Below are 27,905 nucleotides of genomic sequence, written 5' to 3'. Positions count from 1 at the left end.
AAAAAAACAGAGAGGAATTATCAAAGGACTTTTTTTCACTTGTGTCATTTTTTTTCTGGACTGTTAGACGGAAATAGCCAAGTGGTTGAAGAGTGATTCAAAAACCAGATAATTACTCTCCTTTATCGTAAATATAGGCATTAGCATTTTGTGCAACTGCGTCATACTGATAGCTCTTTCAGCTTTTTTTAGGAATCTACAAGATCCCTAACTGCATTTGTACAATGAGTGATGGCATGTTGTTGGTTTTTTAATATAGTATTCTAAATGCTGAAGCTGTATGAAAACGTTTCCCTGCTTGTTTGGCCCATTTTTTCTAGTGTTTTTATTAAATGATCAGTAAGAGAACATGTTCCTGACTCCTGACAATTCAGGACATTTCAAGCATGACTCACTCTTAAGTATCAAGTTTTGATCATTGTCACAGCTAATTAGTTCAAGTCTGCCCTCAGTAAACATCCCTTTCCAAGCCTTGGGGTAGAATCAGACTCGCAGAACAGACCTTGGGCTGTAATCCCCTGGTACTAACCAGAATTATCTCAGTAAATTTAACTTAGCTTCCTACCATGCAGCTCTATTTTATCCTCAATGAATGACAACAGTGCCTATTTGTAATCAACAGAATTAATTAAAACAAAATCTGATTTATTTAGAATTTAAGCCATCGAGACAAAATACAAAACTTAACCATGTATTTACGTGACTTCTCCTGAGGCTTACAATTCCCTCCATTTGGTTTGCTAAGGTAAAAAATAAAAATTAAATAAATAAATAAATAAATAAATAAAAATAAATAATAGCTCCTTCTTTGTTGTAGGTGCTTGGCAGGTGTAGCACATTGTCTTGCATTGCATGGCCTTCCATTAAAACATTGTTATCTATCCCTTAAAGAGTCTACTTTTGCCACACAGCTCCCTTTGCCTTCCTGAAAGCTGATGTTAGCCTACAAGGCATTCAATGCAAAGCTCTGAACCAAGAGGCTGAGTTCCAAGCTTTCCAGAGAGAACTTTTTTGTAACTTTGCCAGTCTGTTTTCTTAATAAAAAAGAAAGTAGTTTGCTCATCAGGCAAATTCATCAGGTTTACACAGCTTTCCTTTTGATTTGAGTTTGCATTTCCTCCTGTGTTAACTGTAAGAAAAGGACCTGTAATCTCAGCACTTCTATAACTCCTGATTAACCTCAAAAACATTCACCATGCTTTTCTTAAAAAATACAAAACCTAAGATTGAGATTCTTTTCTTTTATCAGAAGAGATTTTATCATTATAAGCTAGTGAATGTCATCAGATATCCTTTTCATTGGCTTGACAAAGAGCTAACTCTAAATTGTGGTAAATGAGGTAAGAATGTACTTGTAACTATACTGGGGATATTCTTGCTTTCTGGAAAAAAAAAAAAAAAAAAAAAATGAGCAGTGTTGCAGAAGGCAGATTACCTTCTGCTAAATCAGATTTGGACACTGAGGCCATATGAGTAAAGCTGATACTCTAAGAAAATCCATGTTCTTTTGAAGGTTATATCAACAAAGAGCAACAATTAACAATGAGAAGCAACATAAAATAGGCAAGAAATTTAAGACAACATAAATTTCAGTGCACTGGCCACCAAAATGGCTGAGTTTGTGTTGAGTCTGAAGATGGTAGAGTCCTACTTTATCACTGGTGCTGAAGCAGAACTGTAGTTAAAGTCACTGAGGTATTCTGCTTAATTGCCAAAGGCATATGGCAAAGTATGACTAAAACTATTTTCTCCAATGCTAATGAGTTTAGAAATTCAGGAATAACTGTTGAGAAGTAGTAAATATCAGTGCTTAATAATGAGCAAAGGTATGATGTCGTTTCAATTACTGCAATAAATAACATGCCTTTAAAAAGAAGCAAATGTCAAGTGATCAGTGCGCCCTTTCTTGAACAAAATTATGCTGGTGAGCACTGTAGAAAATTAGCTTCTCAGTAAACCTGTTATTAAGAAGTAAATGTTGTTATCCTCTTTGGATACTTATGTAAGGCATAAGATTTGTAGAATGATTTGCTGAAGGCCATACAATGAGTCAGTGTTATATCCAATGTTACAGGTGAAGACCATTGCTCCGAGCAGTGGCATAGCATTGCTTAGACCAGTAGATGAATCCATCTTTTTTGTTTTTTCTTTGTTGTTGTTGTTGTTTTTTCATCCTTTTCCACAGTTTATTGTATAAACATCAAGTCATGTTAGGTAAAGAAAAAGTTTAAAATAATTTTCCTAAAAATAAGCTGTAATACTCTCCTACTGGAAAAACAAACAAACAAACAATAAAACTTATTTTTGAACAAACTAATTTATTTGGGGACAAAACAGAAACTAGAACATCTAATGTAAAATACCAAAATACCAATATTGAAGCATCTTCACTTTACCAAGTCTTGTTTCAGAAATCTAAGATTGTGTATTGAAAAAAAAAAATCAAAGTAAAAGATATTGATTTTGCATGACAAGCCTTAATATTTATATCACCATTATCATAAATTTAGATTAGCAAATAGCTAGTGGTATACCGTCATAGTTTCTTTCAGCTTTTTAAGCATGTAAACTTAATACAACTTATTTCCTAGCATAGGTTTTCATACAGTTACCATCATCATTCTAGTTGATTTTATAGTATTCTGTCAGCATTTTCAGGAAACTTTTTGAAGTAGCTATCAGAATAAATGTAGTATATTCATTTCCACAATGTCTCAGGAAACTATTCCACACAAATAGGTTGCAGATGCAGATTTAGAGAGGATTTTATTCTGCTTAAGATGGAGACAGAGTTGGACATTCTCTGTATTACACAGAAGATTATATGTAAATGCTCACGTTAAGCCATTAACGTGAGCAAGCATATTAGCATGTATGTTTCACATTTTCCTTATGACTTAATTCCTCAGTTTTCTAGGCAGCAGAATAAAATGTAATGGGTCTGATACTCCACTAGGCAAATTGCTCCAGCAGATATGAACAGAAGTCTACATCTGCACTGTACGTGAACTGTAACAACCTTCACTTGGAATGATTAACCCCTGAATACAACTGAATCATGATTTTAACAGCCTGAACAGTATTCAGTTTTTGGACTAACAGTTACTTCTGACTTTTCTACAGAATAAGAAATCTGTGTGACTTCATGTTTACACTAGATGTTGCTTTTAAGTATTCCTCTTCCTCATTTTCTTTTATTCTATTAGGTGGATGAATCGTCTGGGTCTTGCAGCAATTGGTTACACACCTGATGACAAGGACATTCATCCAGATGAAGGTAATGTTTCAGAGATGATAAGCAGAAGAAAGCAGAGTAGACCTGTTCACTATTTGGATGAAGCTGGAGATGTCATAACTGACTTCTTTATTAGCATGAGTGCTATGTCTTTTAAAACATAGATTGTCATAAGAAGATCTATCCTTGAAGAACTAGATTTAGTAGTGCCACCAACAAATAAAATCCAGAATAGTAAGAAATATTAAAAACAAATGATATATAGAATTCCAAGTCCAGGCTGACGTATGACCTCCCAGAGCAGAGCCATCAGGTATGCCTGTCACTCTAGAGACATCACAGTCACAGGTCAGCAAGTGTTTTAGATCCATTCTTCATCTGCTGAGCTCAGGTGCCAGCCTTGCCTTTTTTGTGATGGCCAGGATTATGGTCTATTAATGGTCTATTAAGTGTTTAGTCTCAGCTGTAGTTTGGCACCTAGAAGGAAATTCTCCTCTGTGACCAGAAGCTGCTTTTTTATTGTACGCTGGGAGCTAGGTACCTCATCTGCTTTCCATAACACTATACTAAAACATTCAAAGGTTCTTCATACCTGTGTATCTAAGTACCAGACGTTTTCACAAAGTCTGCTCTTTAATAACTGCCAAGCCACCCAGGTGACTGAAATGTTTACCCTTGTAAGTTAGTAATGTTTTGAAAACGTGGGAACCGCTTTCTTGTGGAAAAGCACATGACTGAAACCCAGAATGCTTTGTTAGCAGATTACTGGAGTGAAAGCGACCAGGATGATGTTGATGGCTCTTTAACCCTGAAGCAGGAAGGTTCTTCAACACTGTGTGAATCCTATCACCGAACACCCTCAGTGAGTTATAAATGCTGCATTTGACAGTAGGTCACCAAACAATGTGTGCCTTGATTTGCATTTTGCTTAGTTTAGAAAATGTAGTTATTATGAAGACAGAACAAAGACGGATCTCATTGTAAGAATGAAATTAGTGGTGTTCCTTGTGATCTAAGAACTGAATGTTTTCTGGTAGTGTCATAAGATGTTAAGAAGCTGATAAAAACAATAAAATACTTCTACTATATTGTATAGGGAAAAGTTTTGATAAATGAGTTAAAAATATTTTGTATGCAAACAGGTTCTAATATCAAATACCATTTCTAACATACAGAACATAGGCTGTGATATTTAATCTGTTTCTAAGCACAGATAGGACTGTTCTCTATTTTTCTTTCAGATTTTTCTTCAGCGTGAATGACACGATCCTCATACAACCAGAACCAAAGAAAGAGTGACTGAGGCAACAGCATCACATGGGTGAAGTTCAGACTGATTTTCACCCATGTGATGCTGTTTTATCAACCAGGATACAGGTTAAGCCTCTCCCTTTCTGTTTTTTCACTTTTTTGCCTTTCTCTTTTTTTTCGAATTAAAATGATACACAGACCCAGCAGAATTAAAATGATTTGATAAGCTCAGCAGTCCCCCCAAATTCAAAAATCTTCCTGGGTGCTGAAGTTTTTTTCTTGTTTGGCTGATGTTTATCGCAAAAAAAAAAAAAAAAAAATCCAATTATGGTTTCTTTCGGGGGCTTTCATGTCTTCACAGCACACTGCTGGACTGAGCGTAAACTGGGCTTATCTTCAGGAAACCTTTGTTTTCCAACAGTTCTTTCCAGCAGTAGTTGCTTATGGGCAGAGAATGTGCAAAACAAGAATAGGGAGTGGTTAAAACATAGCATTTGCATAAAAGATTTCACTGCTAATTATATTGTTTACAAAGGTTCATATTATGACATATCAAAACACATATATAAGTCCATTTTATTAATATATATTGTGTAATGTTATACATTATAGTGATTTTCTTGGGTCTGTTTTAACATTGTCTTATAGTCAGATATTTTTGTTTCTTTTCAGGTGACTTCTACAAGTCCATTCCCTGAAACCAAACATGGACGACACTTTTCAAGTGAATCCACATATTCTCATTCTTCTGCTGAAGATTCTCGACAAGATGTAGCAGGAAGCACACACTCGTCAGGATGCAGACCTCCCTACCGAGAAAGACGCTCATGGCAGGATCTGATAGAGACTCCATTAACTAGTTCAGGGCTCCATTTTCTTCAAACTGTTCCTCCTGATGCAGAATACATGAGTGGCCGGCCTGGAATGTCACCAGACAGACGAAAACAAGCAACATTACCAGTACAAAGACGTCATAATTATGAACAGGATGGGCCTTTCCCCTTGGCGGAATGTCAGAGAGGACACAGCTCTCACAGCAGGCCACAGAAGCAACGTAGTCAAAGCCTTCCACGAAACAGAGATGTCAGGGGTAAGGGGCGTCTGAAGTCCATAGAAGGAGCAGATGACAAGCTGGAAGAGAAAATTCCTATTAGAAGGCATAATAGTTTTTGCGTAGAAGGTAAGCTTTCAGAGATATTCTGATTCTCCTTACTGCATTGAAAACCAAAGCAATACTGCCATTATTCTCAGCAAGATTTTTGCTTAGCAAAATTATATTTTGATAAATTCTTCAGTTGCTACTCAGGACTTTGCATTTAAATGCTTGGATGTAGTGCTTAAGAATATAGTTTTATGGCTGATCAAAATGTTATTGTTTCATCAAAATGAAAATGGAAAGACAGTGTTAAAAGTTATTTTATGCAGTAATTTGCAGTATTGTTTGCTGTTTTTAGAAACTTTGTCTGAATTGCTGGATTTGTTCTTAGATTTCTTTATTTTCTCTCAGAAAACTTAAAAGAAACTGGAGAAAATTCAGATGGTCTTCAAGAGCTGTACAAGTCTCTGGAACAAGCTAGTTTGTCAGCTTTTGGAGAGCAGCGCCCCTCCACCAAGCAGGAGTTCCGCAAGTCTTTTGTAAAGCGATGTAATGATCCAGTTATCAATGAAAAGCTTCACCACATCAGAGCACTCAAGAGCACTTTAAAAGTAAGGCTTTATCATTCATATTGTGTATGAGCAATATAAACGTGTAAATGTATAATCTCTTAGTGTTCCCCCACTGATGAGGCTTTCTTTGTAGCTTTAGAACAAACACTTCTTGAGAGCAAAGGTGTTCTGGCCTCAAAACAAAACAAAGCCAAAACAAACCAACCGAACATTACTTGTTGCTCTTTCTAGGCCTGTTATAGAAAGTGCCAAGGAATGAGCTGTCAGACAGTTTAAGCTGTAGTGGTTCCTGAGTATAGGTAAAAAATTGAAGTGCAGTTTGAATACTAGTTTGCCTAGCACTTTGCATTAAAATGAAAGCAGAAATAAAATGCCAAGATACAAAGTGTGGCATACATTTCATTTTGACATGTACTGTGTCTTTCTGGAATTTGATAGGCAAAGGAAGGGGACCTCACAGTTATCAACAACCTGCTGGATGATCCCAACTTAACGTCAAAGAAGTTTAAAGATTGGAAACTAAAGAACTATGAGTTTTTCCTGGACATTTGTGAGTACAGTGCTGCTTTGAAATCACAAAATGGAGCCTCTGAACTTGCAACCTCAGCACCAATGCTGACACATACACATTCATTCATTGAAACTCACGTGTGACAGGACTTGTACCGTGAATAACTGCTGGGTGCCATGAAAAATCCATAAGACAAACACTGTAATATTTATAAATAATGTACTCAGCAGTACTGTAAATAAGTTGGATAAGAGAATAGTGCCACAGGATGCCTACTACATTGCATGATGAGACAATAATATTCTTTACAAATTTTTTGTTTGCTATTATCAACCGATGTCCGTATCAAGCTCTGCATTAGAAAGAAGCAGTGCAGAAGTGTAACTGAAAACAAACACCAGTGTATTTAAAGTACTGTACTGAAACTAAGCTTCTAGTATGAGCTCCCACAGTCATTTTATATATTTAGATATACATAAACATATATCTATGTATATAAAATAACACAGTAGTTGATATTTACTTTCTAAATGCCCTAAAGTTAACATTTTCACACATTTTTCTTGAGAAAAATACAAAATAAAAACACAAATACATTGGATGCTCTTAGAGATGAACGATTATTTTTCTACATTTCCAGGTAGTGACCATCTTTGCAAATAAAAGGACAGAGTTATCAAAATGTAAACTCAATCCCTATAGTGTGCCTTAAAATGTACACTGTACATCTAGCAAATAGATCCCAATCTGGCCCTATGGGCATACTGTACATGCCATTAGATACTGTGTTTGTAAAGTACTGTGCCTGCCTTTAAAATGAATGAAAATAAGTGAGCAGGTGTGGCACAGAAGTTAAGATATGAGTAGAACAATGTCAGTTGTTCACTAATGCTGCAACTTATGGTGATTTTAACATTATTTGAAATATTTCATGGTGGAAGAAAAATGTCTGCACTGAATATGGCACATACTGCAGGTTTTCATAGTTTCTTCACTGTGAATTTAAGTGACACATGTGAGTCACAAAATTCAAGAAAGCTCTGATGCTTCAAGGGTGAGAATTAAGTAAAAAAAAATCCTGAACTAATCAATTAAGTTCTGTAATAGACTGGCATATAGAGCTAAGTAAATTATTCAAAATTATATCATGTCCGGCAATAATTTTTAGCTGTTAGTGGTACATCAGCAAGTGAGTGAAGTTATTCAGTACATCACTAGAAAACCAATCTGTATTGATTGGATTTGAGAAGACACGCACGTCACGTCACGTATTTCACTTCCTTGACTGGATGAGAATGATTTCTAAGAATGAGATTTTGGAGAAAATACTTGTATTCTTGAGAAAAAAGAAAAAAAAGAAGAAAGAAAGAAAAAAAAAAAAAGATTGCTCTGAATGTTACTGAACTTAAATTTCCAACACACATTCACAATTTCCTTTGACTATGCTTGCTAGAATATTTCTAGAAAGCACAAGAAAGGAGTTGTGAATTCAGTTAATATCATTTGATTTAAACACAGGCATTCACTGATAATTTTTCACAATATAAACCTAATTGTCTCTCATATGTCAAGAACTGAAAAATTCATACAATTCATTACAATACTGGCAAAACTATTATCTCAAAGAAGTCCTAGTATCCAGGAAGAGATTTAAGTATTCACAAAGCTTGTGGGAAACTAATTTATTTTTTGTTGTTGTTGCTGATTAAAAATAGAGAAGGCTAATGAGAAACAAAGACAAAGCTAAAATCACCCATGCTGACTTCCTTCTACCTAGGCTCAATTTCACTCCTTCCTTCCTTCCTGACTCTTGCATCTCTTCCTATGCTGTGCAGCACGGGGATATGGTCAGTCCATAACACTTCATCTATGCCACTCCTTCCTCCTCACACTATATTCCCCTGCTCCAGCATGGTGTAACTCCCACAGGATACAGTCCTTAATGAGCTTCCAGTGTGGGTCCTTCCCACAGGCCACAGTTCTTCCAGAACTCCTCCAGCACGGGTCCTTTCTATGGGGTGCAGTCCTTCAGGAGGACACTGCTCCAGCACAGGTCCCTCACAGGCCCCAGTTCCTGCCAGACCTCCTGCTCCTGCGTGGGCTCCCCTCAGGCTGAAGCCTCCTTCAGGGCATATCCACCTGCTGCTCCAGCGCAGCCCTCTGTGGGCTGCAGAGGGACAGGCTGCTTCACCAGGGTCCAATTTCCATGGGCTGCAGGGAAATCTCGGCTCTGGCACCTTGGGAACATCCCCATCCTCCTCCTCCTCTTGCACTGGTGTCTGCAGAGCTGTTTCTCTTCTATTTTTCTCACTTCTCTCTCTCACAGCTGCTGCACAGCAATTTCATCCTTTCTTAAATACTAATGACAGAGGCAGCATCAGCTTCACTGATGGGTTCATCTTTGCTCAAGGGAGGGTCTGTTTCTGAGCAGACTAGAAAGGGCTCGCTCTGTCTGACGTGAGGGCAGCCCCTGCTCTGTTCACATAAAGGCCACCTATGCAGTTTGTCTGCTGCCAAACTTTGTAAGGTAGACCCAATACAGCAGCTGGAGAAACACAACTCAGATTTGGTTTTGTTTCTCATTTCCACTGGCATTTATTGGAACCACGGTGGATGCAGTAGTAGCCTATAATAGTCAAAGGTATTAGAGTAAGGATGTATAACTTTACAGCTGTTTTGAGTTCTTTACATCACACAAGCAGTTAAGTCACAGCATGATTGTAATAAATACATCACAACATTTGGATAGAATATACAACATGAAGGCATATTTTACCTGCTTTAGCAAATTAACTGTGTACTTAAGAATCACTGAAGACAATGGCTCCTTAAATGCACGCATCGGAGTGGACAAGGATCACACTGTACCTGTTTTGCTTGAATATTAAACATACACTTAATCTTCTAAGCACCTGAGATAATAAAAAACATACAGGAAATAGAGGACAATTTGTCACCACAGGTTTCACCAAAATTGGAGTTGAGTATTCATGCAAAATGTGAAACTCAATTTCAATGTATTTACTATGTGAACATTGTAGTTATTGGACAACTGAATAGCAGAAGCATTAATAGAGGGAATTTGTCTAAATTTTTTCCCTAGAAGATCTCTAAAAGATGTATTTCACTATTTGTAATGTGGGAGAAATATGCTGCAGTGAAACAAGCAGAAGGGTAAATTATAGAATCCATTTATAAACCAGATCATATTGTAAGTGCAAGCAGTGATAGATAGACACAGAATTAAATGGATTAAATTTCATATATTCATAAAGAAATTTAAACTTCCCTTTCATTTCAAACCTAAAAGATGATCTGTGCTTTCATATTAAACAGATTTATATGATTTTAAAATAGTTTTCACAAAGAATTTCAAATGTTACTGTATAGTAACTTAAGAGAAATGGCAATTGTTCACTGAGCATATTCAGTAGTCCTTAGTAAACCATGAAAACAGCTATTCCTTTTCTAAAATGCTACTTATAGATACAGCTGAAAATGACAAACATCATTAGGAAGATGTTTTTCAAAAATAATACAAATAATAAGGAAAACAGATGGAATCTCAATATTAATTTCTCAGTATTCACTAAAAAAAATAATACTTCTGAAATAGGAGTAAATGACAAAAAAAAATGAGATATCATACTCCTGGTTAGATTATTTTTTAAGTCTTTCAGTGTCATGGGTTCATCTGCGTTGAAATTCTCATAGCCATTAATTAGGATTTTGCTCTTCTTTGTTGAAGTAACTGACATGCACAGTGCAATATAGATATTGTATTTAAAATCCATGCACAAAATTCAAATAAGTCAAATTCTCCTGGTGCAAAAGGTACTCTAACACTGTACAATGCAGCTGAAACTATTAAGGTATATTATATTAAAGTATATATCAGGTATATAAAACTGATTTAATGCTCCCCCTAAACTACTGATCCCCCTCCTTTTTTAATACACTCTTCCGTATTCACTGAATTCTTTGATCATTAAAAAATACCTTAGTAGCTATCTCTGTATCACTTCCTCAGAAAGCTAAGGCTTTTTTCTTGTTTTCATAGATTTTAGGTGACAACTTCCCTGAACTTACTCTAATTGTTATGAACAAGAAGTAGTCAAAGGAGGAGGAGGAGGTTCTCATGAGTCTGTATGTACAAATCCTCTAATAAAAATAAAGCTGAGAGAATACTGGCTCCATGCTTGAGGGCAGCACAGGTAGGAGTACATTTCCGCTCACAGAAACCAGCCTGCATTAGACCTGGGGTCTTTACCCTCCCCAAAGCAAGTTGCTTTACTTCATTGGCAAAAATTACCCTACTGTTCCATCAGCTTCTGATATAGCTCTGCTTTCTCAAACACGCCACAAGCACTTTACATTTTAGGACCATAAGGAGAAACTAATCAATTGCTACTAAAAGATACTGGAGAATGAGATTTGATACCTTTTCCAAGAAGGGAATTTTGAATATGATCTCTTAGTTAATGTTCAGATACAGACTGCTATCTTTTAAGCTAGAAATGTGCTGCACCACTTGCTTTTTCCAAGGAAAAAAAATGAGTGTCGCAGAGAATTGCTAGATGTATGTGGCAACTTAGCTTTATTTTTACTGTCATCAGCAATTATAGCTTTCCAGGCCAAATTAATTATTCTTCAATTCAAAGTTTGGTGAAGGCTACAGCAAAGGTACCTTCCAAAGGGTTACTTCACAGAGGGAATTGCTAAGCTTCACTAAAATTTGTAGAATTTCACTGTTGACCCTTACTGAGGCTTTACTTTGACTATTAATAGAACAGGCACCTCAGGCACTTTTTTTTTAATACATTTTTTTTTGAGAGAGAGCTGATATACTACTGGGACCTAGTCTTAATAAAAGTACAGATTTTTTCAGGAAGATACTGCCCACCATTGTTTTCGAGAACCATATTCATCTTACTGCAGGCCAGACAAATTAACATGTTTGTTTTTATCACACTTACAAGCGTTTAATGTGACAATTAGGGATTTTACTGTATGCATTAATGCCACTGTATGAGCAGTATTTGAAAGAAAGCAATGCTGAAGAAATATGTCAACAAACTGCTGTTTGACCAGAAAGGTCAGACCTGATGGCTTCTGTCCTCACATTTCTAGAATATTACTCATTCTCAGGCATTGGTGAGGGTATCAATACAGATCTTTTTACTAACTGTAAATGCATCTGTCTGAATGCTGCAGATTAAACAAGGATGCCACATTATACATATTTACTCTATTGCATTTTTTCACTAGCAACCACAAAGCAAATGTCTTAACAAATCTTGTTCACTGGCTAAACTAACAGTAAGACCTTACCAGTTAAGTTACCAGTTAAGACTTCTGTTTTATTGAGAAACAAGGATTTCAACTTAAAAATCTGAAATGGGAACAGGTTAGGATATAGGAGAAATGCACTAGTATTAATAAACTTTTTACATTTGACACATACTGTATTACAAAGAAAATATCCTTGCAAGACCATTAATTGCTGGGCCATAGGTGACTTCTGTCTAGTTTACTAAAGTAGCTAATAAAACTTGTATAGAGAGCCTTTTTTAGATAATGCTTACATGTATGAAAATGTATGACACCCTTGTACTATGGCTTGCACTTTACTTGCATTAAACTGTGAAGTAGGCTGTAGTAATGTCTTTGTATATTCAGGGGTTGAAATACCAAAGCAGTAGATGGTGTTCAACCTGTACTGTTAATTAAATCTGAACTTGCTGATAATGTGTATTTTGAAAACCCCGCTAACTTAAAGTCTTTAGCAAATAATGATATGGGGTCTCCATGGTCTTTGTTTCTTTGTAAATATAAACATTCTTACTGTTTCTGTAGCAATAGGAGGTTATAAACCAAACTTTCACTAGGACTGTTTTCAATAACAAAAAAAATCTATAGCGCCTTGTATAAAAATCATGGAGACTCCATGACCTGTGGGCATTTTTTGTTTACAAGCAGTATGTATATATGTATTAGAGGCAGAACTGTTATTTATCACAAAATTATGTTGTGGTTGATTCTTTCTAAAGTAAATATATGTTTTATGTCATTATGAAAAATAAGTATTTTTAGTAAGAGCCATCTTGAAAAGTTTGAAGTGTCAAAGCTTCAAATACTAGTAATCTTCCATGTTTCAGCCTTGTTTTTCTAATCAACTGTGAGATGAACTGAGAGGTCACGGTGAACCATCTGTCTATGCCAGGGAAAATGCCTGAGTTATATCACAGTTTCCGACATTCTGCAACTTTTCTCCAATTACCATCTTGCTTAAGCGCTTTCATGAGCAGATGCTCTACCGGTACTGTGGTAAAGTCCCTCAGCTCACTGATGCTACAGAGATAGAAAAGTAACTGCTCTAACTGGACTAATACAGGTAAACTAGGTTTCAACCCCTGGATAATACAGTATTTCTTCAGTTTCACAACAGTATTTTTAATTTTATACTCGTCTACGCTGAGAGATGATCCAATAGTTTATATAGGCAGTGAATGTTAGGTTTCTTTTTTTCCTCTTTTCAGATGAGTTCTGTGTGAATTACTGTAACTGGCTGCGTTTTTTCTATCACAGAATTAACTTGTTAACTTTTTGTGTGTCTACAATGAAAATTTATGAATGGAAAACTTCACTGTGTGTTGCTCACTGGGCATATACCTCATGGTACATTGCACAGACGTGTAAGTTGTAAGTTGCACTGCAACATTAAAAAAGGAACATATTGCTCTTTTTTCAAAGATATTAACTTATTTAAGAGATATAGTCTGTACATTATTAAAAAGAACATTTATTCTTCCTAAATTCAAACAAAGCTTTTGTTTTGGGGAAAAAAAAGTTGTAAACTTCAGTTGTAAATTTGGACTTCAATAAACTGAATTATCTGCACTTAAAAAAATTGTGTTTGCGGTGTTTTAGTGTGTGTGTTCTGTAATAACTGTAATTAGAAAAGGAGTAATAAAAGTCAGGCCTCAGGCCTGGGTCCAACGCGGGCAGCAGCTGATGCACTCCCTCGCTTGGGCTGAGGTCTTCCAGCTGTTTGAACAACAAACCGTGGCTGCTTCACCTGAACAGTCCTGAGAAAACTTTTTATGTTTCCTTGGTTAAAGCAAATGCGGTTTACACGTTTTGTTTCTCTCATGTTTTAAAATGGGGACACTTGGGATTTGTGCTTTGTGACTGCAGCAGTATCAGTGACCATATACCCTGACCCAAAACGTTTCTACACCGAACGTTTCCCACAGCCAGGAGAGGTAACGCTGACCAGAGCCACAGATTTTAAGGTTAATTTAAGGTTATCAGCTCGCCACAGACCCGACGCGGCCGCTGCGCCCCGCCCGGCGCGGGAGGAGCCCGGGGCCGCGTCCGAGAGCCCGGCCCGCCCCGCGGCCGCCAGGGGCTGTCGCTAAGATGGCGACCAAGGTGAGTGCCGCCTGGCGGGGGGAGGGCGCTGCCGCGGCGGCTCCCCCGGCCCAGGGCTCCCCGCAGGGAGGCACCCGCGGCCCGGGGGGAGGCTTGAGGGCACCCCGGGGCCTCCTGCGCCGGAGGCTGCCCGGGTCGGGCGCCGCTTGGCTGGGGAAGCGCAGGGGGGAGGCCGCGGAGCGTGCTGCGGACCGGCCGCCCTGCGGCTCCTGTGGCCCCGGCGCTGCCCCTGCGCGGCTTCTCCTCTCCGGGGCTGGGAGCGGGAGGCTGGGGCGCGGGGCAGCGGAGCTGGAGGCGCAGTGGGAGTTCGGAGGCCTCGGCACCGCGCCCCTCCGTCACGGAACGGGTGCCCCAAGGAGCTGGCTGCAGAGCTGCTGCGTTGTGCCCGGGGAATACAAGGAGTGTTTCTTTTCGGGCCGTTCTCCGTCTAACTAAGGCTTTCTGAAATGCCTTCTGCTCCTTATAGGAGAGTTGAAATACCGTCAGGATACTTGCTTGGTACTAGAATTGTAAGGGTAGCACATCACTGAAGCACGCTGTTACAAACTAACCTGGTCACAAGTACCTAAAAGGTCTTTAACTGGAGATAATGCAGTGTGTTTAAACGGGGCAAAACGTGCCTGTAGAGATCAAGGCTTTCTCTCGAATATGTACGTGGGTTTTCCAGTCCTCACAGTCCAACTGAGGAATAGGTTGCTCACACATGAATCTTTATACTTTTACGAAGTATTTACAATGCATGTGCATCTGCAGGGAAAGACACGATGCAAATGAGGACAGCCGACAGAATGGAAATGAAGCCTTTTACCTCAGGCTGTACCTGAAAAAGGAAACCATTTGGCTTCACCATATGCTTGGTGACCCTGAAGTAATATTGTCGAGTACATAGATTTGAATGATTCAGTACCTTTGGATAAGTGACATGAATTTGTGTGGTGTTATTTACTATGAAAAATTAATAGATTTCCATTGTCGTTAAGTTTACCCTCTCTGTTGGTTACCATCTGGCAGACAAAGATCAACTCAACTTAAACTCTGTGGATTTGTTTTTGAAGTGGAAGGACACTTTGTTGCACCTATGTGCATGTTTTGTAAATGTCTCTAGAGACTTGTAAATAAACATGTGTGAACCAAAGCTTCTAATGATCTTCCTGTCTCATGTAACTTGTGGGAAAAATAAAGGATCAGAGACAGTTTTCTGCTCCAAATCAAGACATCTAAGTGATAATAGAAAATTATAAGCCCATGCCTATCATTCATTTAATAACACCTCTCCAATGAAAATGTGGCATGAAGCAGCTGCTAAAATTTTAATCTCATTTTAATCTGGCTAGTAGATTCTGGTTTTGGGACAGAGAAGGGGTATGTAAGATAGACACGTGCGTCAGGTCTTTGCATATAGGCCACTTCTTTCATTTCCTCTGGTCATTTGGAAGTTTGTTTTGACCTTCTGGAGAAGTTTCCTTGTTTGTGCACCAGTTCTTGAAGCAGAATTGTGCATTTGTGGAGTTTCCTTTTTTTCCTAACTAGGGCATGAAGGCATGCAACTGGTGATATCTGTAATTCTGGTGATGTTTAGATCTATATTCATGTTGACTTTATCTCCAGAAAGTGTCATCTGGGCTCCTGGTTTTTATAACTTCTGGTGTTTAGATCTGTTGCCATTAGAGACAGAGTGATTTTCTTCTGTTATTTTCATAGGCTTAGGTCAGAGCGTTAATTCAGATAACAGAACTATCATTAAAATGCAGAGCAGATGTTGAGCTAACCTCATTCAGTTTTGTTTTTTTTTAAAGGCAAATTCAAATATTTCCCAACTTTATTAGCAAGAGGGTTTTTTTTGTTGTTTTGGATCTGTAATTGACTGAAATTCTGGAGTTGTTTTACTGACTGACTTTGCAATTCCAGCATTTTTACAGCCTGCAGATGTTTTTCTCTGTATTTCTTTCTTAGCCTTTGATAGGACTACATGATCCTGAAGTTTCTTAGTTCTCTAAGTCTTGAAGATATCATAGGTAAATTATCTTATTTTAATCAAATATTTTTCAGAAATCCATAATAATAAAGTAAAAATATCTTGGCTAATTTACATGTTTTTAATATACATAGTCACTCGACAAAGCGGATAACTCACTGTAGTGAAGCCCACTGAATGTAGGCAAGGTGATGTTGCTTTCCTTTCTCCTCAGCTCTTTGTGATTTCCATGGAAAAGAGTGAAACCTTCTTGCAGTGGTTGTGCTAACAGAAGCGTTAGGTAGTAGAGCTGATTTTTAAACATTTATGCATTAGTCTTCAGGCACCCAAAAGCAAAGCAATTAGTGTCAGTCAGGAATTGGACTGCTTTCAGCATTCACATTTCAGTTTCCTTTGTTACACTTAGAAAGTCACAGCAGAGTTTGTAGTGCTCAAACAACTTAATCAGGTGTAAGCGAACAACGTAACTTTTTTGTGCTTTCTCACTTCTAAATTTTAGTTTGCTTCTAGTATCTACTGCAGATTGGTATTCTGGCTTGGTAGGCACCTTGTACTGAAATAGGTTATCTGAATTAAAGGACATCTGAAGTAGGTTTTTTTTTAATAATATAAAAGCCAGGCCTTTCCTTGAGGACTGCTTTATCTTCGTGGACCATCTTCTGTAGCTCAGGCTGTGCTGTTTTGCTCTCTGCAATATTATCTCAAGGACAGTTATTGTGTGAATTGGTTCATACTGGGACTATTGCTATCCTCCTCCACCGATTTGCTGCATCCTGGGGGTTTCCAGTGCTAGGAAAGATCCTGAGCACCCACAGAGCCTCCTGGGGACGTTCTTGGGTTGCCTGGGGTGTGGTGAGATGGCAATGGTGAGTGCTCAGCTATTAGCGTATGCCAGCATGCTTAGTGTACCTCCAGTTGGAATGCTAAGGCAGTGAGGTTAAAAAAAAAAAAAAAAAAAAAAAAAGTTCATATGAAGCTGTATTTGAATTTAAGCTTTGTGTAACATAAACTATTTTTTTCCGACTTCGATATTCTAAGTAGGCTTGAAGCTATCATGACCAAGCTTAATGTTGGTAAATTGCATTGCAGGTGACATCATTTGAAAGGTTAAGCAGACAGTTCTTTATTCCAGTTATTGCATTGGGGTTTTGCTTGTTGTTGACATGCAGCTTTTCCAAACAGACAATAGTTGAACCATTCTCTGAACTGGAAAGGAGATGACTTTGGCTGACATTATGGGGAATTCCTGTAAATAAAATTGAGGTGCTTTTTTTTTTTTTTTTCTGAAATAAAAAGGTCATTCATTGACTTGGACTACTTATACTTTGACTAGATTAGTTTATCATAATGGGTGATGATTAAAGTGGCACTGATCATAAAATCCTCCCACGTATTTTAGATAGAACTTGGTGATTCCTAGCTTTTTCTTTACCATTGGTATTTCAGAAAGTGTTTGTAATATGGGGAGGTTTTTGAAAGTATGCTATTTTAAAAAGATTTTGAAAGTGACTAATTTAATCCCATATTTGATCAAGCACAATCCTATAGTAAAATTCAGACTGTATTGCAGTGAAGTTTTTATTTCTACTTTAACTCCCTTTTTTCATCTGTCTCAGGTGGTAAAGCTGGCAGCTGTTTCTTCTGGTCTACCATTTGCATGTACTGTATACGCAGCAACAGAAAAGGAATCCAAAAGTCAGCTGGTGAAGCCAAATCAAGTAAGAGCTTGTCATTCTTGAAAAGAATGCTAGAAAAATCTACAGATATCTTTCCACTGATTTTTATTACCCAGTAAATAAAATACATACTTGAGTATTATGTGATAATTTACATTACCTCCTAAATAATTGGCCTCTACAGCACAAATAAAACATGAAGAGTGTATGCTAGTGAGGTTTTATCTCGTTTTGATTATTACATTATTTCCAGACTTAAGCCAGGTAAAGTAAAAGAGTATAATCCTTGCTCGTAAGTCTTTTTCTATCGTACAGTTTCTAGCAATAAATTATGTGTATCTTACAGCTCTTCTGGCTTATGCTTACGATGAATAAAATATATTTTTATCATACTCAGTAATTCTACTTCTTGGAACTTGCACAATACTTTCTGGTTTTATTTCTGAAGAATTAACCTGTAGTCACACTTGTGTAATGCAATTTTCTAAATGTAAAAGAGCGCGTTTTAATCTGCAGACATTGCTGTAATTGGAAGACTAAAGATTTGTGGTCTTGAAAAACATTATTCAGTGTAGATAAATACTACTCGGTATACAAAACATTTTCTCTGCAGTCCAGTTATGCTTTTCTTTCCAGCTTCCAATTTACAGCTCACCACTTCTGAAATTGAAATACATTGAAGAACAGCCTGGTCACTTGCAGAAGCAATTCTCTTCAGTAAGACAGGCAACTGGCCGCTACATTGGATGGTGTAAGGTAAGAAGTACCTCTATCCGAGGTTTCCTATAATTCACTAGACTAAAACCTTCAAACAACATCATACTTATTTATTTATTTATTTATTTTCAGTTTCTTGTATTAGGAGAGACCTGTAATTTAAGACACAAAAATGAACCATTCTCTCATAGTCCTCTACTGTTCTTTTAATAGGGAACCTGTGCATTCTCCCTGTTTTCCAAATCAAAAGACAGGAAGATCAAATAGGTCCCTTTCAGTCAATACTCAAGTGGATCTAGGCCAGCCCACAGTGTCAAGTTTGCTCAACTTCTGCAGCAAGAATTACGTAGTTTACTTCTTGCCAGCATAACTCTATTGCATTTGGGATTCTGAAATCCCAGGTACAGTCTCCATAGAGAGAGAGAGCTGCTTTCAAATGACTGGTTAAAAGACCTGATTCAGGTACTTTAGGAAAGACAAACTGAGTGAATCCAGTATTACAGCTAAAGCAGGATATTACTAGCTGTTTGTCAAAAATATGTCACAACTCTATTACTGACTATTCTAGTCACGGAAGAAGATGTGATACCTGTCACCATTCTGATTGCTAGTCAATGGCAGCCTCTTACGCTGACTGCTGTTAATACATGAAATGTTATGCTTCTATTTTCCTATTACAAACAAAATAGACCTGAGCAGAAAAAGACAGAAATCAAAATGTGTACATGTATTTTCTGTCAATTCCACTTCCAATGGTCTCTGAAAATTCTATTAATGACTACATAACTGAAACCAGTTAGTTATAAGTCTGTGTCAAACTTTTCCATGCCCTTAATTGGGAAGTGTCAGGGGCTGACTAGCAGGGACCTCTGGTGGCACAAATTCAGTGTTACTACGAATACTTTTTCAGTGATAAAATTCATGATTCTTTTTTATTAATCTCTTAAAGAACGTGTATTTACTTGATTTGTGTAGCAATCTGAGGACAAATATACTAATAATAGGATAAAGAACAACTTGTAATTAAATTGACTGATTTGAAAGGAGTAATGCAAACTAGTTGAGTGCATCTCTTAAACCAAATGAGCATTGCATATCTTCAGCGAAACTGAGCACCATTATTTGGTGGTCAAACAGAATAGTCTCAACATAGCAACTGTAAAGTTCACTAATCTGTTGTGTTGTGGGGTTGTTTGTTTTTGAAAAGTTATGTTATATTTGTTTATCTCACTGTTTTGATCCTTATGTACCTACTGGCTAGTTCTGTACTGAAAGCATCTACTTTTGCAAAGTATTTACATTTATTTTATTTTACTTTTCTATAGGATGCTTTTTTGTTTGTTAAAAATGGAATAATGGATTCAATTCAGTTTGGGAAAGGTAGGCAAGTCAAGAATTTCTTAACTGAACATTTTCTGTTGATTCTCCTAGCAACTTAGAAAACTGGTCAAAACAGTAAATTGTACTTAAAGAGGGAAAAAAAAAAGATGGAAGGAGACTGCACTGGGATATTTTTGGGAGATGTAAAAAAAGGTTACTAGAGCCACTGCTAATTCATTATATAGTGTAGTTTCACTTCTGTTCTCAAGTGAGAGAAATGACCAACTAAGTAGTATTTCTTATTCCTTTGAATTTTTTCTTATTCCTTTGTTTTTTTCTCCATGTTTTGAGATCTTGTGATATATTCTGTTTTTGCAGATTTAGAATTTTCTGTGGACTGTCAAAACATTAGATTTTATTGTGATTGTGATGAGAGAATGTACAGAGAACATCTCCCTTGCCTTGCATTCTGCAAAATGTTTTTTGAAGTTTGAGGAAGGGAGTGACTCTTGAGTAGGTAGCACATAGGCAGTGCTAACTCTTATTTTAATTTGTAAACTTTTGAGTATAGAGTTAAATAATTGCTCAAGTCTGAAACTAAAGATAAGAGTAATTTTCTATCCCAGTAATATACTGGGAAATTCAAAAATATGTATTAATAAATCTATATTAACTCACAGTAAAATCACAACTTAAAGCTATGTTTTTCTTTTTGTTTCTTAAGGATTAGCATTTTATAAAACATACATAAGTATCTAAGGAGAAAATTTCTTAGTTTACTGCTGTGCTTCGAGGACTGGAATTCTGGTCCCGGCTAACAAAGGCTTCAGATTGTGCACCTGGAAAATAAGGCATCTTCATTTGTTAACACAAACTCCAGTGTTGGACTGTTTTCAGTTTTGGATATTTATAATTTTATTTCTGCCTTTATTTCCTAAGTTGGAAATAAAAGATAAAGAGTAGTGTTGAATTACTATACTTTTTTTTTTTTTTTTTTTTTTTTATTAAGATGCTTATGTCTACCTGAAGAATCCACCACCAGAATTTCTTCCCAAAGTTGGCATGATTACAATATCAGGCCTAGCTGGTGTAGTGCTGGCGAGAAAAGGTAGGGTTGCTATTTTTTTTGCTTATTTTCATCATTGATGTGTTGAATATTTAGCATGTACTACTTTTGTCAAAAGATTTTTCTGAAATTGAGGAAAAAAAAACTAACTATTACTTAAATAAAATCCTTCCTGATCAATTCAAAGGACATCATGAAATGTTTCTTTAAGATGATGACTAAGACCCACTAGAGCAGGACTATGTAGCCATTTTTGATGGTGGAATTGACAGCAATTCACTTGATCTGAGTTTGTTCATTATTAGTTTTCAACATGTGTGTATATGGGAAGGAATTTGGAGACAAATTGATAAGATTGTTTAGTATTGTGAAAACAAAGAGAATCTAGAGAAAAGTACCTACTACAGATTGTTGGCATTTAGCTACCAGGTATGAGAGAATATACATCAGATGGCATGACTTCAGCAACTTTGAAATCAAAAGGGGAATTTCAGGCTTACATCATCCTCTTTTCTCAAGATAAATATTAAAGGAATAATACTTATCCTGCTAGAAAATACTGTTCAGAAAATGTTCATCTGTAATACCTGAGTGCACACATGTTTTCTGAGAATTTTGCAAAGCAAATGAGTTCATCGTGATTTTAGTAAATTACTAAAAGGATTTTTATTGTATTCCTATTGCTTTTCAGTGGACAGTCATTAAAAAAATAATAATTAAGAATCTGCTATCAGGGCTTCTTGACAGCAAACAGTAACTCCTGAGAATGGCCCAGCCATTCTTACATTGGAATAAAAAAGGCCTAAGTTTCCAGCTTCCTACCTTCTCCAAATTCTACATACAGTCTGTGTCCTTGAAAGTGTGCATGGAACTAGTGAAGAATCACTGCAGCTCCTAACTGACACAGACATTATTCTCATTTTTTGGAGTTTTGGAAAATCTGGTCTGGGATTGCTTCTCATTCAGGAAACCAACTTTGAGAATACCAGTTCTCTCTTACAAACCTGGCTGTTTACTGAATACTAATCGTTTTCTGCATTCCCTCCTTCAGCCATAGTGGGGATAAATTGGATATAAACAATTGTTAGGGGTTAAACAATTGTGTTTAATTGATACTACCACTTAGATTTATGTTACCTTAGTGTCTAATTATTTGGAATATTTGTCTTTGTACAGGTTCTAGATTTAAGAAAATTGCTTATCCATTGGGACTTACTACTTTAGGAATTTCAGTTTGCTACCCAGCTCAGTCAGTACTAATTGCTAAGGTAAGTTTCCTCATGTTTTAGTACTGAATTAACAGAGAATTCAGTCACAACATTGCAGTTTCACTTGATTTAAGTGTCAATTTTTGGGCACCCTTATATTACTAAACTTCTAAGAGTTTTTATTTGTTTTTGTTTTTCTTATGTACAAATCAATGAGGATTACAGTTTCTCAGGAGTCATTGGGGGACTTCCTTGACTCGTTTTAAAACTTTTATGTCAGGGTTGGAAGAATCAGAAATGAATAGGAATGCTACACTGTACATCAATCATAACCTAGCTCGGGAAGCTAAGTCCTTGTTTCCTGTCTGCTTACATTATGCTTCAACACAATTTTTTGTGGTTGCAGCTGTGAAATACTATGTGTCTACAGAGCACTTATAACATTTCTCCTTATTCAATGCAGTATTATAAAATTACTTTTCTAAAATATGAAAGACTGAAGGATTTGGACATTTTAAAGCAAAGAATTGCTTGCTTCCGTGGGCCAGGTCATCTTTTGAAGTTTTTTTTCCCTTTTGTGTTACTGTCTTGGATCATTTCCAAAATAATGAGGCAAGTCTGGATTCCTGTAAAGCTGGTGTTGCAGTCTATTTTGCTAACATTTACAAAACACTATCCTGACAGGGTTTTGATTTTATTTTGAATAGATGTATATATTTTGATTTTATTTGTATATATATGTGTGAATATATATATATGTATATGAATGCTTCCTGTGGATTTCTAATAACAATGTCCTAAAAAATCCTAAATCAAGCTATTTAGGATTTGCTTGACGTAAGAGAAGTATGCACTAGATTTTGAAAAGCAGATGATTACAATATGTCTTAACACAGTATGGTGTTGATCACGTTCTCATCAAAATAAGATGTGTTGCATTTTGAATGGTTATAGTTATTTTTAAATTGTGGGTTGTTTGTTTTTTTTTTTTGTTTGTTTGTTTGTTTTTAAATAGGTAACAGGGAAAAAGGTATCTTCTGCAAGCCATCGAATCTATGAGGCGGTACGATCACTGTGGGCAAAAAAGGAGGATGTCTCCAAGGTAGGCTTTCTGAAATAATGACCATAACTCATAAATGCAAAGGAAGAAAAAAGTAAATGAGAAGGTCAAGTACCATTCTGCTGATAAGTATAATCAGTAAGATTACTGATAGCATTAAGGGAGGCGCAAAAACCTTTCTGATATTTTTGTAATTTCATTGTTTAGTTAATGTAAGGTTTGTTACACCTCTCAAACCAATAGACACTCAGATCCTCTGTATGCTTCGACAAGCACAAAAATGCAAAAGAGAAGAGTGAGTTTCTCTTGGAGCTTCTTTTTAGCTCGGCAAAAGTTAACCCATTGTGATTCAAGGTTTGGTCCTGAGGAGATCACTGAATTTAAGATAGAGAAGATATATAGAATTAGCACAGATATAACTAACTTGTCTTTAAACATATCAGTGAAGGTAATTCCACAGTCCTTTCAGGACGTCTGTTTAAATTACTCTGTGATTTAAATTGTGTTCATCTCAGATTGAGCTTATTTTTTTCTTGTCCTGTTCTTGTTGCAGCTATAGTGAAGAGGTCGTTAACCTCTTTATATTGACCTATTGCATATGGAAAATTTATCTATTTTTGCTTGCCATTATCTTCTGCATAGAATAACCTATTACTTTATATTACTAGGGAGATGTGTCTTTTTAGCTTCTGTTAACTAAAGGCAGTAAGTGTTCTGTAAGATCTAAATATTTTTTGTCTTGTGTAAGACTATAGATTCCTCATGTGTAAAGAACAGTGACTTTGTGAAGTAATTTGAGGGTCTCAAGTATAAACAAGATCAGACTGAAGTATGCATTCATGAAATTGCTTACATGTGAATTTGAAGTTAGGCTATCTGAACGAGGGGGAGGTTTTATGCAGGTTTGTTTGTGTTTTTGTTTTACAGCTATGTCCACTGCATGCAACTGGCTAATATTACAAGTGAATGTCATTGTATGATCTCATATCTGAAAATAATTTAATAAAAGATAAGCTTTCAGATAACCTTATTTTGCAGTAATGTATTAAGCATTTTATTCATGTTTGGTTCACAGCTGCAGCAAGAGTTGAAATCAGTTACACAAGAAGATAAGAAGAAGAAAGAAATTTCTAATACAAAACCTGAATCTGCTTTTGAGTCAAGATCATTTAATAGAACAGAATCTTCTCCAATAGAGTCTTGGAGTACTAAAGACCCAGTGCCTTCATCAGGTGAATTAAAAATTCAAACTGTAATCTCAGTTACAACATGCAAATCTAAGGCAGGTTCTGAATTCCTTGGATTCATTTTGTAGTTACCCTTGCTTTAAAATGGAACAGGCTGTCATAGTGTATTATTCTTGAAAATATATTGAAGACAGAATCATTTAATAACTATATCACAGCCTCAGGGAGATAATTTTCTCACTGTGGAACCTGTCAGATTTTGAAAATTATTATATATTTTTTGTTCTTCCTCAGTAATGTTTTCTTTCACTCCATGCGGTTTGTACCGTATTGCATATTGCTAGCAATGAGATCATGTCATCAAGTACTTCTGTAAAATACCTACTTTACATTGTCTTTCTATGCCAGAATTTAAGGATTATTGCTGGATTTTTATTTGTGAAAACAGCTAATTTGAATTAATGTTCATTTTTCTCTATGTGTTCTTTATCTTCAGATGTTGGTAAAAGAGGAATAAGTAAATGACAGATAAAGCACTGGATTTTATTTTGCTAGTTTTCTGCAGTGGTGCTCCCCATGCATTAGTTCCCCATGGAATTTCCCATGGAATTAGTTCACATCCCTAATACAGATGTTCCCTAAATTAATCTGGTTTGCCAGCGAGCTTTATTTTCATTTGTCCAAACAAAGCAAAGTTTTTAGGGGAACACAGCGCCGTTTATTAAACCAACTGATGATGTAGCTGGAAAAGATATGGAGCAGTATTAGGAGGCACAGTCCTAGATAAACCTGGCATCATATTCACAAAGGTCCTCCATAATGACAGTATCAGTAAATGTGTCAGTGTTTGTGCCTTGACGTGCAGGTTGAGCGTGAGGGCTACACATTTTACTAATCTTAGTCTTTTTGAAGTCATAAAGTGAAACGATGTAAGTGTGTTTTTCTCCATTTGGAATCCTTACCATATGGCTGTGAGTGGCTGTGCAGCAGCTTCAAGGAAGATTCAGCTGTGCCAGGGGGTCAGCTGTGCTCCTGGGAGTAGCGTGGGCAGAAAGAATCAAGACTTCTTCCACATCCTAAGCTTTCCCTTCCTTTCCAACTGTAGGGCAAAGCATCGCTAATTCTTCTCTCACCCTGTGGTGTTCAGGAACTCCATCTGCTGTTGTATGCTAATAATTACAACATTACAGAATCACAGAAAGGCTGAGGTTGGAAGGGACCTCTGAAGATCATCTAGTCCAACAGCCCTGACAACCATTACTTCGTCGGTCTGTGACACTTACAGTTTTAACTAGAACGTGTATTTTTGGTCATTTGTAACAGCTTAATAATTCAGTAATTCTCAAAATGCATCAATAAACTTTTTTTTAGAGCTCAAAAATATATTAAGTATATTTTGTTAATGCTTCTTTCATGTTTTTAACAGGAACAGGGAAGATGACAAAATTTAAACCTGACCCAAAACTTATGGACCATGGTCAGTCCAACCCAGAAGATGTGGATATGTACAGTACAAGAAGCTAAGATGTCTGCTTATAAATCTTCACGAAGTATTACAGATAAGGGGGAGGGAAGAAGGGAAGGAATGATCCTTGTGACTCATGCTCTGTGAGGTATAATTTAATCAGGTATTTTCATATATCCCAGTTTGTATTATTGCCTCGCATGATTCTGTTTAATGAATATTTAGTTTCTCACTACCAATGAGCAGTGAGAATTCACTCGTATTCAGTGTTACTAGTGCGACACTGAGAAAATGAGATTTGTCAGTGTCTTCTCACAGTGAGGTTTCTCTGTGCCAAACATGTTAATAAATGACATTTCACAAAGGAGATTGGAAAATATAAACGTATTTCTATACTTGAGCTCAGATTTTCACTATAGAAGAATGTGATTGATGGGATTAGAGAGGCTTCTTTGTTTCTTTTTCACTTTCAGCTCTGGAATAAAGTGCAACTTCTTATTGTTCTGAGTAGCCTTAAAAAATTAGTTGTTTTATCATATGATTAGCATTATCTGTAATGCTTGTATAAACAAGTCAGTTCTTTTCATTGCAAAGTCATTTGTTGTTGTTTACCTCTTTCACAAAGGTAAATGGTAACTGAACTTCTTGTCTTGCTTGCTTGCTTTGTGTTCAAATGTCACTTAAGTTGGGAAACACACAACTGATCTCTAAAACATCCATTATGGATTATGCATTAGCTTCTACCTACTTCTAATACTTAGAAGAACTATATGCAAATTGCTTAATACATGAGAATGATACTGCTTCGATTTACATAGAGTGAATTAGAAATGTTTAGGAAATGGAAACCTGCTATAGTTTGCAGGGTTAAAGTAAGAAATGCATAAATGGTTAAAAGTGCTGACAAATCTGTAAAAACGCTGAAGTAGTAGGCAGTGAGAACAGAAAGTGAGAACACCACTATGCAGACAGATGGTTTGCTTGGGAGTCTTAAACCCCAAAGAAGCACTGCCTCAAACGAGCATATTTTCAGTGCTGGGGTGTGAAGGGATATTTGTTCCTGTTCTCAATAAGAATAGGTTTCACAACCTGATTCCTTCTTCTCAGGCTGCTTCTGCAAAGACAGAAGATTTAATACAGGCAAACAGTGTTCCTTGTGTTACTGTGGAACTAGCAAAAGTAGTGAGGGGATATTGCATGATGGGATGTGCACAAAGCAGAAATGCTGAATAAAAGCAAATCACAAGTAAGGCTTTTACGGTGGCTCAAACACAGATCTGATATTTTGGTATCCAAATTTGGGCCTATACAGAGTCCAACACAAAGTCAGTAAATGTGAGATACAAAAAACGATTTCAGTTAGTTAAACTTGCTTGGGCCGCCTGAGTTAGTCATGTTTTGTTTCTTTAATCACTTCTTAAGGCCCAGGAAACTGTCAGAGTTCAGGCAGCAATCAGAGGATATTAAGTCAGTCTTCACAGAATCGGACAAGATGCATAGAGTTCCATCACAGAGAGAGCAGTAGAAAAATTAGATGGCTGGTTGCATGTGCCATTTTCAGGGAAACATTTGAAGACATAAGGCAGGAAATGAAAGTGATGAAGCAATGATCATTTTCAAGTGCAAGACTGGATGGCCAGTATAGTCTGTCTCTGTCTCTGGCCCCTTGGTCAGATTCTGGATTAAAATAAAAGGCAAAACCATCTCCTCTACACATAGATTCTATTTAAATTCTAACTTACGTCCTTCAAGTGATGTGCTAACACAAGAAGTCAACAAGAAAGGTAAGAGGCGATGCAGATTTGCATTGTTTACTGTGGTGACATTTTTCAGGATGCAGAGGGAAACTGTGCATAGCAATTACTTTTCTGGGAGCAGGGGAAGAAGCTCCCTTGGATAGCTGTTAAGGAACAGGCATAGGCAGCCCTGTACTAGAGTGCAAAAAGCTTCTCTGATTTTTTTGTAACTTAACCTTACAGCTTAACCTAAAAGTCTGATAGAGTTCCTTTCATATTAGAATTACACAGTACCACAACAGAAGTAAGAATATATATTGTATTTTTTATATGATGTAAAATATATATTTTTGAAAAGTCTAATAAAGAACTGAGTCACAAGATAATATTTTATAA

General features: G+C 36.7%; 2 protein-coding genes across 3 annotated transcripts in view; both read left to right on the top strand.

The window, feature by feature from the left end:
- Positions 1–8,958, top strand: part of LOC116494402 (connector enhancer of kinase suppressor of ras 2-like) — a 171,241-nt gene extending 162,283 nt beyond the window's left edge. The window contains exons 20-24 of one of the 2 annotated variants that reach the window (XM_032196282.1): positions 3,207–3,277; positions 3,997–4,097; positions 5,159–5,666; positions 5,994–6,193; positions 6,593–8,958. In XM_032196282.1, coding sequence (XP_032052173.1) covers positions 3,207–3,277; positions 3,997–4,097; positions 5,159–5,666; positions 5,994–6,193; positions 6,593–6,808 — 1,096 coding nt within the window. In that variant the 3' untranslated portion in view covers positions 6,809–8,958. Of the gene's footprint in view, positions 1–3,206; positions 3,278–3,993; positions 4,098–5,158; positions 5,667–5,993; positions 6,194–6,592 lie in introns of both variants that reach the window. The other variant, XM_032196281.1, reaches the window with a different exon arrangement.
- A 5,106-nt stretch (positions 8,959–14,064) lies between these two features.
- Positions 14,065–27,895, top strand: APOOL (apolipoprotein O like). The gene is made up of 9 exons (XM_032196497.1): positions 14,065–14,099; positions 17,691–17,792; positions 18,387–18,506; positions 19,793–19,847; positions 20,797–20,895; positions 22,030–22,121; positions 23,077–23,163; positions 24,197–24,353; positions 25,735–27,895. The coding sequence occupies exons 1-9, from the start codon at positions 14,088–14,090 to the stop codon at positions 25,830–25,832; spliced, it is 822 nt and encodes a 273-aa protein (XP_032052388.1). The 5' UTR covers positions 14,065–14,087; the 3' UTR covers positions 25,833–27,895.
- The last annotated feature ends 10 nt before the right edge of the window (positions 27,896–27,905 follow it).

The sequence above is a fragment of the Aythya fuligula genome, chromosome 13, assembly GCF_009819795.1.
Source record: "Aythya fuligula isolate bAytFul2 chromosome 13, bAytFul2.pri, whole genome shotgun sequence".
In the NCBI taxonomy this organism is placed as follows: domain Eukaryota; kingdom Metazoa; phylum Chordata; class Aves; order Anseriformes; family Anatidae; genus Aythya; species Aythya fuligula.
Note: the sequence above shows the minus strand (reverse complement) of the source record. Positions and strands in the feature narration are given on the sequence as shown.